Consider the following 17,247-nt stretch of genomic DNA (forward strand, 5'->3'; position numbering starts at 1 on the left):
TTTAGTCTTTTTGGAGACTAAAAAGCAAAAACTTACCTAATTCTACTCTAAACTATCATCTTCCTAGTAAGCACCTAAAGTAATTTTGTACATTACTGGAATATGTTAGTATTGCAACACTGACATATTCAGGATGTCAGACTTAGTTTCTGAAGGACAAGTGAATATACATAAAGTCTTCAATATGATTTGTCATACCCACAGTCTTGTTCTCAACATGTTTAATGGCCTTTTGGTAATCAAACTAGTCATAGAGGTAAAAAACAGTAACAGTGAACTGTAAGATTCAATGTATTAATAACATTACAAATGAACACTTCAGACAAAAATCAAACCTTCGATTTAAAAGCAAGAAAAACTATTCAATCTGAAGCAAAGAACCTCTCCAGCCTCTGTAAAACATTCTACTTTCATTATAACTAGAGATACAAAATTTTCAAACTATAGGCATTTTTATTAAAGCTACTGAAGTAAACCAAATGCTTTCATAAGATTTGGGCCTCTGCACAAGTGGTATGCATGCAAGCTGTACATAAAGAAAGACAACCATTTAGTACAGGAATAGAGAACTCCTTTGTTTGTCTCAATGTACTAGTTTAAAGCAAGCAGTGATTGACGTAACAAAAAAAAAAAAAACAACAAAACAACAAACCAGGTTCTAGAAAAGAGGATGAAATAGAGCAAAGATATGCAACCCCCACTTGACACATCAATACAGTACCTGGGCGCTGAATCTGTGAACATCATCAGAGGCACTGACTAGATCAATGGAAGACATGGAGGAAGAGCGACTATAGGGCTACCAGAGACAGACAAAGAAAAAACCAAGTAATCAGAACAAAGGCACAACAGAGCATTCAGTACCAACTTGCAAGCACAAGATAATGAAGAAAAAGAAAACAAAAGCACCATAAGCAGCAAGCACAGCAGCAAATGCTGATTTCATGCACCTATTATATATTATGCTCCCAGTGTAGCCCTGACAGGAGCACAATGTTTCCAGTAACATTATAACACAAGTCAATGGATTCTGATACAACCAACTGATTTTTTTTTTTTAAATTTTTAATTTTTTTTTAAATAAAACCAGTTCAATGAATGTGGGTGAAGGTATATTGAAAACACTGGAGTTAGCCAATTGGAATTTTTCCTTTTTTTCTGCCTGAGAAACCTGATACAAATAGAGAGGATTCTAAATAGATTCTCAAATCAGTACTTTTGAGCCAAGACAAAAAGCAGTCCTTCTTCAGTTCCAGCTACTTTTTTTGGAAATAAGTAGGCCACTGGAAGTTACTAGAAACACCAAAAAAATCTCACCTACCCATATAAAATGTTACATAGAAACAGCACAGACCAGCCCATTATACTGAGAAGACCAGGATAAATATCTTACTGTTTGCACAAATCGATGAGTCCCCACAGCAGAATATGCATCTCCAGAAGGTAAGGATGTTGGCCAGTGTAATCTAACCTTTTCGCTTTGGGACTGCAACAACATAGGTTTAATTATTATTAGTCAGCTGCTACGGGGTGGACTGTGAAACAAAGTGAGTCATGCTCAATCTACATAGTGCCTACAACTAATGCTGTCCATGACAGGCATGAAGCTGTCATCCCACTGGAATTCTCAGTGAGTGGGCCTGAAGACTGAATTCATCCAAACTTCAAGGTGTATTTCTGAGTTAAGGAAAACACACTGGCAGCACTAAAAATCCATGTAGTACTATCACAGTCACTCAAGCCCTTTGCTCTTTGCTAGGAGATCCCAACATAAGGTAAATTCTTTTGGATACTACAGGTCCACTAGAAAGTCTTTTAAATCTCATGTCATTGTTATTCACTATATTCCTAAGCATAAACTCTTTTAAGGCAAAGGATGTACAACTTCGTTATTTCATCTTATTTTATAAGCTACTATAATTTCTCGTATTGTGTATTTTCTAGAATGCATCTTATCCCTTTTTGACACTTGTCACTGAAGTGTATTCAAGAAATGAGTTAGTGAAGTAGCCAAGCAGAACTATGCCTTTCCTATTCCATATATCATGAAAGTAAAAAGGAACTTCAGACCAATTATTACATTTTGAGAGAGAGCTGTAGTATTTGATATTTTTATTTTAAAAGGGCAGCAGTCACATATAGATAATTTTCATACAGGACATTTATTTAGGAATTAGAAACTAGAGACATTCAATAAACTTAGCATTTACACTGTTCTTTTCTAGACAAGCTATGAAGTTACTTTCCCAAAATCAACATTAAGCAACAATATTTTATTGTAAAAATAGGAAGGGAAATTCCCTGATCAGTGTTAGAATAAAATAACTAGAACTTCAGGAGATACACCTCAGAACAGACTGTAAGTCAAAGAAGTCTATAAGGAAGTGCTCATCATTAAGACATTTTTCAAGTTTTAGTACCTGTTCCTCCATTTTATCCTGTCTATCGAGAGCAGCTTCAACAGCATCAAAGAATTCTTCTTCATTAATCAGACTATTAGGACCCTCCTAGAGCACAAGAAGAAAAAACTAGTTAAAAATTCTGGAGACATAAAAGTTTCACTTCAATTTAATATTAGAACTATATATTTATATTTCATATATAACTGATGGAAGCAAATTTCTTCTACAGACAATCTCAAACATTTTCATCAGTATTCTTGGACTACAAGTTCTCTGAAAACCTTTTCTTGTTAAAGGAAGTGTCTCCCTCTAGAAACAATTTAATGATAGTAGCATAAAGAAGAAAAAATCCCAGGAAACTGAGTAATAGCGTCAGTATGCTTTAACACCAAATGTAGGGTTTAATTAATAAATATCTTCTCCTGAAAATGTTTACAGGGTCAGTAAAGTACATCTATTAACATAACTGTGTAGTTATTACACAAGTATTACAAGTATTTCAGTGTAAAAGTGCTTTAAGGCACTGATACTCAGGTATGTGTTCAAAAATATGAAAGAAGACAAAATTTTGGGGATCTCTTGAAAATTCTCAGAAATAACAGTTTAACACTAAACAGCTGGTAGAGTTAAATCAAGGACTGAAAATGCTAGTCTACTAATTAAAATGGTAATTTAATAAAATGACATTTACTGCTTTTACTGTATTGTAAAACAACCTAGTCTTGCAAATTAAAAACCCCCAAAACTGTGTATCAGCAGTGACACCTGGAAGAAGCAGCTGGATTCATAACCTAGTAGACAAAGTCCAACTTTATTTTATTCTTTAACATTGCATGTCTCAGTGACAACAATTCATCTAATGTCATGTATCTTAAATATCTGTACAGTATTATTTCTCAGGCTATGACTTGAAAGTAGAAAATGTATTAGATTAATGTACATGAAATGGTCTAGCTTACTTTATTACAGGTGCGTTAGTTTACATTAGTGTGGATGCCTCTTCTGTGGAAGTGTTCGGTGCCAGGCTGTATAGGGCACTAAGCAACCTGGTCTAATGGGAAGAGTCCCTGCCCATGGCACGGAGATTGGAACTAGATCATCTTTAACATCCCTTCCAACCTAAACCATCCTATGATTACTCTTCAAAAGTTGGTTTATGCATCTTAGGATAGAACTGAGGCAGATACCTCACTGAGGAGAATGCCGATGAAATGCAATTTAATGGAAGAAAGGAACTTAAAATCTGAACTTGAAAACAAGGTATTTCAAGTGGCAGTGACAAATTAAAAATCAGTTCAAGTTAAACTTCATCTTCTAGGACTGTCAGAGTTTTCATATTTTTGCTTTACTTCTCTCTACAGCTGAACAAATAAAAAGGGAAAGTACAATTACATACAAGTGATATCAAATGTATGAGAAAATAACAAAAAATCAACAAAAATATCTGTAAGAAACATACTTCAGACAAAAGCAAAGCATCAAAGGTAAAGATCCACTCAAGAAATTAAAGACTGAGATTCTTTATACAGTTTCAGTTTCCAAGGTGAAAAAAATAAGTGTGGCATGAACACACTTGTAAATCACACTTTCACTGGCTTGTAAAACTTCACTTTCCTCCCTAAGAAACAACCCAGTCTTAAAAGTGTATTGAGTTAGTGTAGCAAGATTTTGGTAGCTTTAGTGGCTACAGGGGTGGCTTCTGTGAGAAGCTGACAGAAGCTTCCCCCATGTCCAACTGGGACAGTGCCAGCTGGCTCTAGGATGGACCTGCTGTTGCCGTTGCCCAAGGCCATGCCCCCATCAGCAACTATGGCAGCATCTCTGGGACATTATATTTAACAAGGGGAAAAAAAAAACCCATGCAACTGCAGCTGGAGAAGAACATCTTGAGATAAAGAGCTCATTAGGTAGCAGGTCAATGAAGAAGGAGGGGCAGGAGGTGCTCCATATGCTGGAGCTGAGATTTCCCTGCAGCCTCTGCACAGCCTGCAGCTGTGCCCCTGCAGCCCATGGAGGGTCCATGGAGGTGCAGAGATCCACCTGCAAACTGCTGAGGAGCCCACACTGGAGCAGGTGGATGCCCAAAGAATGACGTGATCTGGTTGGAAGCCCACACAGGAGCAGACTTCTGGCAGGACCTGTGGCCCCATGGAGACAAACTCATGCTGGAACAAGTTGACTGGAAGGACTATGATCCCATGCTGGAACAGCCTGTTCCTGAAGGACTGCATTCTGTGGGAAGGACTCATGTGGAGCAGTTCATGAAGACCTGCAGTCCATGGGAAGGACTCATGTTGGAGGAGTTAATGGAGAACTATTTCCTGTGGGAGGAATCCCACCCTGGAGAACAGTTAGAGTGTAAGGAGTGCTCCCTGTGAGGAGGAAAGAGTGGCAGAGACAATGTGAGATGAACTGACCACAACCCCCACTCCTTTTCTCCCTGCACAGCTGAGGTGTAGAAGGCAGAAAATTTCGAAGTGAAGTTAAACACAGGAAGAAGAGAAGAGTAGGGGAAGGATGGTTTTGAGATTTGATTAGTAATTAAGCTGTATTTCCCTAAGATGATTAAATTTTGCCTCTGTCAGCAATTGGTGAGTGACCTTTCCCTGTCCTTATCTCTACACAGAAGACTTTCATATCCTCTCTCCCCATCCACCTGAGGGGAGTAGTAGAGTGGCTTAGTGGGCACCTGGTATCCAGCCAGGGTCAACCCACCAGAAAAGGTCATAGTGTTTTAAAAAATTTCAAAGGTAGAATTTGTACCTCATAGTCTGGCCCTCCAAAGTGGGACTTTTTCTTCAGTTCTGTCACAGCATTTTTGTATGCTTCTTCAATTCTTCTCCTTTTCTCTGTCTCCTGTAAAATTACATGATCATTTGATGCAGTGAAAATGAATTGTAAACATGACAATAAATTGAATGACCAGGGTACTATTTTTTCCAAGCAGCAACTGCAAAGATGATGAGTTTCTGAGTTTATTTGCATGTATGCCTCATATGTGCCAATATACATACATATATAATAGAAAGCTTGGGGAACTAGCTACCTTGAGGATACCTTCTAAGTCACGTGGAAGAAAACAGATCATCAAGCAAAAATTGGGTTTCTAGTTTAAGTATAGCTGTTCATTCTTCCTTGGGGTTCATACCTTGTATCTGATGCTTCATATAAACCTCCTTGATACAGATACTTTGGCAGGGAAAACAAAGGGTAAAAACTAAAACTGGTAAAAAACTAACTTGCTGAATGTAGTGATACACTAACAATTCATACCCTGTAAGTTTGTATCTATAATTAGGGCAACCTGAATAATTTTGTGGACTCCACGCAGAGAGTGCAACTGGACATCCTTCTCCCCTAAGAGGTTGTGATTGTACTAGGAGCCAGTGTATATAGACACCTGATGGTGACTATATCATTGTATATTTTGAATAAAATAGTATTAATGTGAAAATCAGACTTAGTCTAATATTGCCTCTGCAAATTCTGCATACTGCCAGATACTTTTCATGAAAAAGATAAAAACACTTCTGAAATTCTTGCAAAAATCAGCTTTTTTCGTAAGATGTTTCTCTGTCCCCTTTCAAAATCACTTCAGGTGAAAGCCAGTTCAGGTGAACATCACACACTACTTCTTGCAGATATGGGTATAATTATTCAGCAACCCAAACTGAAATTTTAAGATTCAGTGGAAAACCCTAAAGCAACACTGAAAGGCTGAGTTACTAACTGAGAATTTGGTGATAACATTCCCTTGAACACATTTGCCAGTTAGGCAATATTTTTGATGTAAAACAAGGTAGTATAGTTTTACACACACACAAAAAAAAAATGAAAAAGAAAAAAAAGCGCTTTGATGAGGACAATATTGTTTTTAACTGTGACTGTAGGCTTTTCCCTTCTGAAACTATCGAAGAGGCAGTACCTGTTAACAGATTTCACAAAATTTTGCATGTTTATCTTTTTTTAAAGGAACTGGAGAGTCCCGAGGATATATAAAGAGTGACTTGAGTATAAGTCACTGAAAAAGCATAGAAATTTTCCAGGCTTGGAATGAAAAACAAAACAGACCCCACTTAAAACACAACCCCTCCCACTCACCTCAAATCCCTACACTTTCTGTACTTCAATCTGCAAATTAGTTACAATTCGCATGTGTCAAAATATGGCTCTCCAAATTTGCTAGCTTCTTGTGGCAATAGTATTAAAGAAGGCAGAAACAAGAACAGAAAAACGCCGTGGCAGTCAAGACAACGTGAAAAGCATTATCACAAAGACTTTGTTGCAAGTAAAACAGTGGATCAAACAGTAATGACAAAATCCTTGGTGTATACAACGTGTATACATTTTAAGAAAAGTTTATTTTAAAGTACATTCAATGTATTATATACTGCACTAGAAACAGAAAGTCAAGCTCAAGAGATTAAGAGCCAAATGCAAAAGGTGGAAAGAAAAGCTGTAACTACAATTGCTTTAGATAATACTACATGCTTCATAGCAATCTCATTCACACTTGACTGTTTTGGTAATTAAAGAAAACTAACCATAGAACCTATAGTTCTACCGTCTCAAAATATTTATTTTCTTTTCAGAGAAGTTTATACACAGATTCAAGAAAACCTAAAATACAAAGATCTGTATCGTTTTCATCCCACATCTATGTATCAGAAGGAAAGCAAAGTCTTTTGATCAGGCCCATAAGCTACTCTTAAAAAGCGATGTTTAAGCACTAAAATGAAAAGACAAAAACTAGACCAAAAGCAGCTCTACCACTATGGAATAATGGTAGTAGAGGTCTGAATACAGTCCACTGGTGTCTTTAAGGGTGCAGGCATCAAGGTGCTCCTCACAAGGGTAGCATTTGTGGAAGGAGACTAGGGCTGCCTAGCAGCAGACACAGACGGCTCTTGCCAGCTCCAAAACAGACTCACTTGCAACCCATCCACCATGTATGTGACACTTCTCTGAGGGGAAAAAAGAAAGAATAAAAAACACTGTGTGGGGAGAAGAATTGGAAGAAAAAGTGAGAAATCACAGAGGAGATGCCAAGACCAAGCAGATGAAGAGGTGCAGCTCCAGGGCAGAGAACATACTAGGTCCACACTGCAGGGGTATTTCCTGAAGGAACCATGTCTCATGAACGATCCACACTGCAACAGATTTTTCGCAGAGGGCTGTCACTGATGGAGGCTTCCTGCACTAAAGCTAGGAAAAAGTAGGAGGAGGAAGGAATTGCAAAGATGAAGTGTTTTGGATTAATTGCAAACACTCCATTCCTCACCCGGCACTGCCTGCTGCTACTGCAACGTATACTGGACAATCAGGGCACGCAGCCCAGTCAGCAGGGTTTTGGCAGGTCCTGCTTGACCAACTTGAGCTTCTATGACAGGGTGACCTGCTTAGTGGATGAGGGAAAAGGCTGTGGATGTCACCTGTCTAGACCTCACTAAAGCCTTTTATACCATTTCCCACAGCATTACCCTGGAGAAACTGGCAGCCTATGGTTTGGATGAGTATACTCTTTGCTGGTTAAGAACCCAACCATCTGTCTGGATGGTTGGGCCCTGATAGTGGTGGTGAATGGAGTTCTATCCAGCTGGTGGCTGGTCACAAGTCCTGCTGGCAGGGCTCAGTATTTGTGGCAATCCTGGTTCATACATTTACGGATGATCTGGACACGGAGGTTGAATGCAGCCTCAGTCAGTTTGCAGGTGACACCAAGCTGGTTGGGAGCATTGATCTGCTGGAGGGCAGGAAGGCTCTGCAGAGGGATCTGGACAGGCTGGTTCATGGGCTGAGGCCCATGGTGTGAGGTTCAACCAGGCCCAGAGCTGGGTCCTGCCCCTGGGTCACAACAACCCCAGGCAGCTCCACAGGCTGGGGCAGAGTGGCTGGAAAGGACCTGGGGGTGCTGGTGGCAGCAGCTGAACATGAGCCAGGGTGTGCCCAGATAGCCAAGAAGGCCAATGGCATCCTGGCCTTGATCAGTAATAGTGTGGCCAGCAGGAGCAGGGCAGGGGTTGTCCCCCTGTGTTCAGAATGGGTGAGGTCACACCTCAAATCCTGTGTTTAGTCCTGGGACCCTCAACTCAGGAAGGATGTGGAGATGATGTCCAGAGAAGGGCATTGGAGCTGATGAAGGGTCTGGAGCACAAGTCCTATGAGGAGTGGCTGAGGGAGATGAGAGTGCCTAGACTGGAAAAAAGAAGGCTCAGAGAGGAAGTCATTCCTCTCCACAACTGCCTGAAAGGAGGCTGCAGCCACGTGGGCTTGGTCTTTTCTCACAGGTAACAAGCAAAAGGAGAAGAGGAAATGGCCTCACGTTGCAGCAGATGAGGGCTAGATTGGATATTAGGAGAACGTTCCTCACTGAAAGAGCAGACAAGCATTGGAACAGGCTGTCCTGCACCGGCAAGCGGTAGTACCACTGCCTCTGGCAATGTTACAAAAGGTGTAGATGTGGCACTCAGGGACTCAGGTTTAGTGGCAGACCTGGAAGTGTTAGGTTAACCATTGGACTTGATGAGGTTTGAGGTCTTTTCCAACCTTAATGATTTTATGATTCTAGGTAGAGGAGCTAGAATTCCCCATTCCTAAGGGGAAGGAATGAAGTTGAGCTGGGGAAAAGGGGCAAGAAAGCTATCCCAGCATTTGTCCTTCTGTCTCCCATTAACCTCCCATGATTTTAAATCAGCAACAGATTGATTTTCCACATGTCAAGATGTTCTGCTGTGACAAAAGCCAGGGAGCAATCTTCCTGTCTCTCTCTTGACCTATGAGCTTTTTCATTCTACTTTTCTCTCTAATCCTGCTGAATAGGTGCTGAGCATTTCACCCTTCACCAAGGCTATCCCACCACAACTCTAGTTATTTTATTCAATAAAAATTCTCCTCTTCCAAAAGGAGAGCAAAGAGAGGAATAAAAAGTAATGACTTTATCTACTAATTAGGGTATTTAATACCATGACTGTCCTCTAAACCCCAGAAAATGTCATTGACACATAGGCCTTTTTGAAATTTGCGAGGATGCCAAAGCAAAGCAAGTTGAAAACTCTGAGGTTTTGCGAGCTTTTGCCTATTTAATTCCTGGGAAAAGAAGTTGAAAGAAGTTTGTGAGCCCCTTTAAAATGTACTTACTGATGCTGCATGAGATATTAGTCCCATGAAACCCCAGGTGAAATATAACTTTGATTTTGCTAACCACTTGCATCTTATAGAGGTGCTTTAAGTTAGTCCAGAAGACAACAAAAAAAGTGAGAAACCCCAAATCTAAATAAATTGAAATTTTGTTGTAACGTATTATTCTTTATTAAAATATACTGAACTACAAGCAGGGAAAACATGCTCTAAGGAGAGTCTCATCAGCATAAATGAAGAGTGTTTGTCCAGCACAGGGAAGGCTTTTGCTGTGGAAGGTAACAGCAGACTTCCAATATGTTCAAGAAACTAATAAAAGAAACTCCGCCACTCTTCACAGTTTACAAAAGGCTCAAAAATAAGCATCAGATACTGGAATAAAAGTTACTCCAACAGGATATAAAGCAAAACCTTTTCAGTCTAGCAACAAGTGAGCAGTAGACCTGCTCAGAAGAGCTGTGCTATCTACAACCTTGATAATGCCCTGAGCAACCTGGTCTGACTCAAACTGTCCTTACTTTAAGATGAAGGTAAGAGCAAGAGAGACCTCCTGAGGTCTATCTATCCAACCTGAACTCCCTATGATCCCACAAACAGCTTCAAGTCTTGGACTTACTGTAATTCCTCCAACTGCTCAGATGAACCAGTAAAGAATTGTTGATAGAAGTCACAATAGAGATAGGGCCAGGCTTCAACATATGCACAAACAATACAGAAGACAGGGTCAAGGATTCAAACACAGATGCATTTTGTCTGAGCATGATCATTATTTGAACACTGCATCACAAAATAGAGTAAGATTTGATACATTATATATACCGTGTGGAAAGAGGTGGAATGAGAACAAAAAGACAGCTGCACTGCACACCAGCCAGCAATGGCAAGATTCTAGAAATTAAAGCCTGAACTCCAACCTGCCACGCCTCCAACAACCGATCTCAGACAAGAAGACAATGCTCCTTTAGAGCTGTTACAGTGGTTGAGTAGGTTCAGAATGAACTATCACTGCTATTAGAATAACAGATATTCCAACACCAAACAGGAGATTTAACCAATTAGTATAAAGCATAACTTAATCTCACCGATCTCCTAAAGTAAAATGAAATCATTTTATCTTGAGGAGACATATAAAGTTAGAACTGGGTGTTCTCCCCAGTGTTGTCACCACCTCTTATCAAAATAAAACAATTCAGAGACTTGCACATCATTTTGCATGCATGAATAATTAGGTCTGTGTCAGAAGGCTACAAGCAATACACTTACTACTGTGAGATAATTTCAGGTTCTTAATATATACAAAGAATATACAACTACCATCTGAATAAGTATAGTGAAAAAAACACTATGATGAAAAGAGCCACTAAACCACCAGTCAGAACAAAGCTCCTTAATATTTTATAGCGTTAATAATTAAAGCCCCTGAAGTTAATAAATGCTGTACATAAAAATAAAAGCAGTTGTTTGAGCACAGAAGTTAGTAACAGCTTATTTGAAATGTCAATTTCAAGCTAAAGAAACTTTTTTTTTCAACAAAAGTAAAAGGAAAATGATCTTACCTTATCTAGCCTTTTTTGCCAGCTTTCTTCACGTTTTACCATGAGTTCAATACAATGAGAGAGTGTAGCAAGTATTCCAGCAGTAGTTGCCTTGAAAGTTATAGCTTCTCCTTTAAAGTCTATGCCATTAATTCCCTTGGGTGTCTCATGTGGAAACACTAAAAACACATATATGAGATCACTGATAGCTGCCCTTGATCAAACAAGCACTTCACATCTATGTGTTATATTTGAAGACAACAGACTGGCTAGAAAGTTAATTTAAAAATAAAAATCTGAAGTGGTAATAATGTCCACAGCTATCCACAGGGTAAAGAAAAAGATCCGAAAGGAGAAACAGATCCTTGCAGCTTCAGCTTGCTATACTGTATTTCAAGCCTGCTTGTAATGCTGTATTACTCTGCACTCTGCAAATCATGTGGGTGGAGGGAGTGGTAATAGTTTGTAACAATAGCAGTTTGACAGCTTGAAATGGGGCCTAATTAACACAGAGCAACCTTAAAACATATCAGACTCAGCACCAAGAAAGGAACAATTTCAAAATGTCATCAAACCCAAAATGTATAATTCAAGGTTGCTTTAAGCACGTAATTATAGATTTTTAAAACCTCCAAGTAAAAAGGTATAAGATAAAAGCATTAAATGTACTGAATTTTCCAAGTACTGTGAGTTTTACAGTTCCAAGAACTGCTTCATGCTGTCAACCAGGCCATCTGTTGCTAAGGCTATTTAAACAAGTAGTTTAAAATGTGTGACAAAAAGAAGTACCTATTATATGTCAAACTGGTACGTAGGCTGGCGTAATAACATATCAAGTGCTGCACATGAATGTCAGAAAATATTACAAAGCAGAAGTAACACTCAAATTGAAGCTGACTGAACCCAGCAAGTTAAACTCCTGCTATAGCCAAAGAGCAAGCTCATGACTTATCACCTAGCTTGATATAACTTTTTTCTCCAGTCCATCAGTTTGTCAATATACCACTGTTAAAGTTTAAAAAGTACAAATTAATATTTGAGTAAGTTTATTTGTCTGCAAGAGCAAAGCAGAACTTTCAAGCAGTTCCATTCCGTAATGACAGAGCACAGTGTCTGCACTTTGGGAACAGAAAGCTATCATCACATGGTCTTCAGCAGTGGTTTAAATCTCTAGAGGTTTTATATGCCCCCCTTTTAGAAGGAATCAAACTTTTTCAAACAAGTGATTACAGACTGCACACGACTTCAAACACATCAAGAAGCAGGCACAGTATGGTAGAATATAACTTTTTTTTTTCATGTTAATCAGGAACATTTCCTAAAAGGTAAAGGTGATGGGAGCTGGAGGAGAAAAAAATTAAAGCAAGAGAAAGAAAATACTGTTTCAGAAATGATAATGAGCAAAGCAGCTCTCCATCCCCAGCAGTTGCAGAGGGAACACAGAACAGACTGAGACTGGAAGTGGCATAAGCTGGCAAGGAGGTCATGCAGTGAAAACAATAAAAATTATACAGGAAATTTGTCCATACTTAACATATTAACAACATACAGTTGTTAATACTTCACAACTGAAAAACATTGTGTCACACTAATAATTCCTCCTGTTGCTGTAGGTGATGTTCACATGCAGACTTAAAAGCACTGCTATACTGTTTGTAGATGTGATTTTTTTTTTCCTCTCAATTAGGAAATATGTAGACATGCTGAAGAAACTGCCACTAGCTGCAACATTACAGAAATAATTTCAGAAATCTCTGTGGTAGAGTTTAAGGGAAAAACAGTAACACGGCTTAATTTTCTGCAAAAGAGAGAACTTTTGTCCCTTTCTAGGCCTCAGCCATATTTCATTAACACTTCCATACAGTTCTAAGCCATTCTTTAATGACTAGTCTCAGAGTAGGTGTGATAAATGCAGAGCTGCAGACTTAAAGTCAGTGCCCTAAGTTTTTTAGTCATTACAATTATAGGCAAAGATGTAAAACCTATTTGTGTGAAGATATGGTCACTCAACAGGTTCCTTATGATGGATATAAGTATTTTGATTCCTTTCTAAACACAGAAAGTATCTTTCTTAAACAGGTTGGGAGATTACCTCAATCCTCACCTCAGAAAAAAACTGAACTTTAGCACTTAACAAGTACTTGTGAGGAGATTTTCTATTTGGAGAGACCAAACATCTTTCCGATTCCTTTTATTTTTTTTTTCCATGTCAGCTAAATATTGATTATTTAAAAATTAAAGCAGGTATCTGGAGATCTATATTTGAAGGTAAAAACTAACAGGAAAAGGTTCTTACTGTTGCAACTGCTCTTTGGTTATCAAACTGCATGACATCAACTGAAAAAAGCAGGATAACTTGTCTCCCACCCTAACTTCAATTTCAACAATATTCCATGCAGTTCATTTTCATTATCCCATCTATGCTCTATTTCTGATTTGTTTTCTCTTGTGTTTCATAAAAGAAATCCATCATACCATTCTTTACCTTCCAATATCTCTTTAGTTTTTCTTTCCTAGACCTCTGTGTCTGTTAGGATAGGTGTTTTTTCTTCTTGTTCCCAAGATTCTGCTGGTAACACCTTTCCACTGTTTGACCAAATCTGTTTTCCAGAGAAACAGGAAAGTCTTCTAAAGACAGTAAGTAGAAAGAGGTTCTTTCATCTTTTCCATTTTATGCTCCCTTAACATATTTTGTCACTACAGTAATTCTAAGTGAAAAAAAAGTATTTGTGTCCATGATCCACTTCTTGATGCCTACTGTTGTTATCTTCTGTGGATTGCAATAGGACCAATATTATTAGTTTTCCTCTAAGAATAACCTAAAGTTTTCAGCAATATTTTGGCAAATATTTTTCCTCCATTCAAAGCATAAAAATCCAACATAAATTGGATTTTGGAATTGGAAAGTTCTCTCCTTCAGCCTTTGTACCATTTCCATCTTTATGGTTCCAGTACAAAAAACATCTTCCATATTCAAGGTGACTCCTTAAGTAGGTTACACATGCTTTTCCTATTCTTAGAAAATTTAAGTCCAAATTTGTTCTCTTTCCAGAGGGGATGAATGGGAACACTTCATAGATCAAGATTCTACATTCCTGAATATAAGAACGCAGTGGGTAAATATGCATCAGCCAGATACCATACCTTGCTGTTTTATATACATGAACACAGTTCCAGTTACCAGATCTTTTAATTGGAAAGCAATCAATATATTTAAACAACTTCACAGTTGTTTAACCTTCTTCACTTTAAGATCCTACAGAACACAGGAAAGAAAAAGCCTCCTGATCCAAATCACCTTCAGAACAGTACACAAATGTCCACACTTACATTCACTTTTTCCTCCCACCCAGAGAACAAATTGCAAAAATCAGTGTGAATATGGTCCATTAGGTCAGTCTTAAATCAATGATTTGAGGTAGTCATGATTGGTGCACTAGTAGTTTGAACAGAAGGCTTAAACACTCCTCCATATCATAGTAAGCTAAATTAAGAGGCTGAACCTTTGCCTCACTTCCTGAAGCACTGAGTGGAGAACAGTCTCAGAATAAACAGGCAAACACTTGTCAGCTGCAATTAAAAATTGTTAGAGTCCTTCCAGGATGGGATCAAAACTTCAAAAAGAAAACCTGAAATCTGAGAAACCAAATTTTAACAGCTGCTCTGAGGCTAAGCTTTAAAAAGGGTGAAGATAAATCTTTCATTGCCAGTTAGTCTGACCTTTCTTTCTGCCCAATACATCAGCATGGGTGTCTCAACCTGAGACATCTACTTGCCCCATTGCATCACTTTGGATTCCACTTTAAGATAGAGTCTAATTTTTTATTTCTAATCAAGCTTTGCAGCATTCAGCTATTAAATATTTAATGAAATTAGCTGTCAGAAATCAAACTGAGGCACAGAGAAACTGAAACAGAGATAAATATTTTCATAGAAATAATAGATGGAAAGTAAATTTAATGGGATACAGGACTCATAACAACTGGAATTAGAAGTTTTGCAAAAGGCTAGGGGTTGCAGAATTATTTCCTGTAGTGAGCTATAGTGTGAGAGTTTATATAGGTATCTGTAACATCAAGTTACATTTTTTAATTGTAATTAATAATTTAATTAATCAAGTCAATTTTTTAGCACGTAAATTCCAAAAGCTTGATGATCAGCTGGATTAAAAATACAGACTTTCCTAATGACACTCCCCAGAGAATATGCATATATATTGCAGATGTGCCAGAACAACGTAGATACGAAAAAATTTTCTACAGATAAATTAAGCTGAAACTCCTACGTGATTGTACAAAAACTGAGTTTGACAAAGACATCTCTTCCAAAATGAATCATGCAGTAAAATGAAACTCTTAATGTTTTTCAAAGAAGGCTTTTTCAGTTTTCTGAAATCTAACTTGCAGGTCTAAAAAAAAATTAAATAAATAATAATTTTAAAAAAGTACTGTTTCATACAGACAACAGGATTAATGGAACCACACACCTGCTTACACTTGCTTAAAAACTTCTGTTTTATGCTACCTAATCTCTGAAATCAGAATTACAATTAATCCTCAGCAGAAAAATCTACTTATGTGATGAATTCTGGAAGTAACCTGAAAAGCTGGTTCCATTCCCTTTCCCCTTCTATCACAATGGTTTTGGATATGCTCTAGCAAAATCACTTAAGTACAAGAAGGAAATATTAATACATGGGAACAATCGCTAATTACAAAGAACACAGAAGACACAGAAAAGGCTTATTTTGCCCTGTATTTTCAAAGTTCTTCATTAAAGTATTTACATTTTTAAAAACATTCCTGGTGAGTACTTTGGGAGATTCCATCACACTTGAAACTGGAGGTGCAACTTCCAAGCTTAGTGAGTCAAGTCTAAGGAATACCTTAGGACTAACTGAATTACCAACACGGAGACAGTATAAACACTAGATTATTTCAGACAGAAAACATAAGGTCTAAGAAGAATGCAAATACAATTTAAATGCATATACAACTTCCTCCAGGCCAGACTATCAGATTTCTTGAACAGCAACACTTGCATAAGTTCTTCATATTTGCTGCATCGGCACAGTGAGTACAATAACCAGTTCATTTATGGTAAGAATAAAAATCTGAATTCTGCTCATTATAACAAGGAAAAGGACAGCAAAAAAGCAATAAAACTATGAAAAGTGAGAATCAGTAACAGTGCTATCTTAACCATTCCATAGCCATAGTACTTGGAAAACTATAGGGGGACATCCCCAAGTGGAAAAGCGCTGAACTACATCAAACTCCTAAAGCAGGTAACACTTACATAACCTGTTACAAAATCTCAGTTCCCAATATTTGAACTGCAGCTGTTTCAATGGAATTTTTTAGCAACAACGACTTTAGACACAGAATAGGAAATTCCAGCTTGACAAGCTTGCATTACTATTTCTGTGAATCAAGAGTAACTCAGAGGATCACAGAAAGCTGCTAAAGAATTACAGCACGACTAAGAACTTCCATTCACATACACTTAAGTAACTATTGTTGCCATTTTCTGCTTAGAAAAGCACATAAAACACCTGTCTTGTACCAGGCTTATCACCATACCACTCATTCTAATTTTCATCACTGAAAAAATTGGGACACACTTACATTTTTCCTTATTGCTGTTACTGTTATGCACAAAATCTCCATCAGGACGGACTGTTGGGAAATCATCTTCATCATCTTCTACCACTAGATTTGAGAGAGAGTGCATTATGGGAGTGAGAAAGCTTGTCTAGTTCTTTGGCGTGCGAGAAAGACTGTCTTCATGGTTAGCCATATAACAACATATTTTTCCTATAACAACAGTCCCTTTAGGGGGTTTTTTGGGTTTTGTTTTTTTTGACCTAAGACTACTACCGGTGTAAATGTCAGTTAACAGCAGAATCTAACATTGCTCAGCACTGAAGTTTAGCATTCAATCGTCTGGTGAGAGCAACATACTTTGGTGTTACAAGTGGCTAAGTAGGAGCCATGATTCAGTACCTATCTAATCCTCAACACTGGAAATTTAAAAAAAAAAAAAAAGTGAAATTGCACTTCTCTGGTGTTTTATTGCTACGGACAGTTTCACTCTGCCAGAACACAGGGATGAATATAAATGTCTCAGTAGAGTGCACAGATACAGTGACAAGATGTGCTCTGATATATGCA

General features: G+C 38.1%; 1 protein-coding gene across 2 annotated transcripts in view; it reads right to left on the minus strand.

Annotated features, from left to right (window-relative positions):
* The window catches only part of CERT1 (ceramide transporter 1), an 80,871-nt gene that overhangs the window by 12,396 nt on the left and 51,228 nt on the right, over positions 1-17,247 (minus strand). Inside the window, exons 6-11 of one of the 2 annotated variants that reach the window (XM_058864392.1) lie at positions 16,702-16,785; positions 11,096-11,253; positions 5,166-5,258; positions 2,421-2,507; positions 1,394-1,486; positions 722-799 (exon numbers count right to left, since the gene is read on the minus strand). In XM_058864392.1, the coding sequence (XP_058720375.1) occupies positions 722-799; positions 1,394-1,486; positions 2,421-2,507; positions 5,166-5,258; positions 11,096-11,253; positions 16,702-16,785 (593 nt within the window). The remainder of the gene's footprint in view (positions 1-721; positions 800-1,393; positions 1,487-2,420; positions 2,508-5,165; positions 5,259-11,095; positions 11,254-16,701; positions 16,786-17,247) is intronic. The other variant, XM_058864393.1, reaches the window with a different exon arrangement.

This window comes from Poecile atricapillus, chromosome Z (genome assembly GCF_030490865.1).
Source record: "Poecile atricapillus isolate bPoeAtr1 chromosome Z, bPoeAtr1.hap1, whole genome shotgun sequence".
Taxonomy (NCBI): domain Eukaryota; kingdom Metazoa; phylum Chordata; class Aves; order Passeriformes; family Paridae; genus Poecile; species Poecile atricapillus.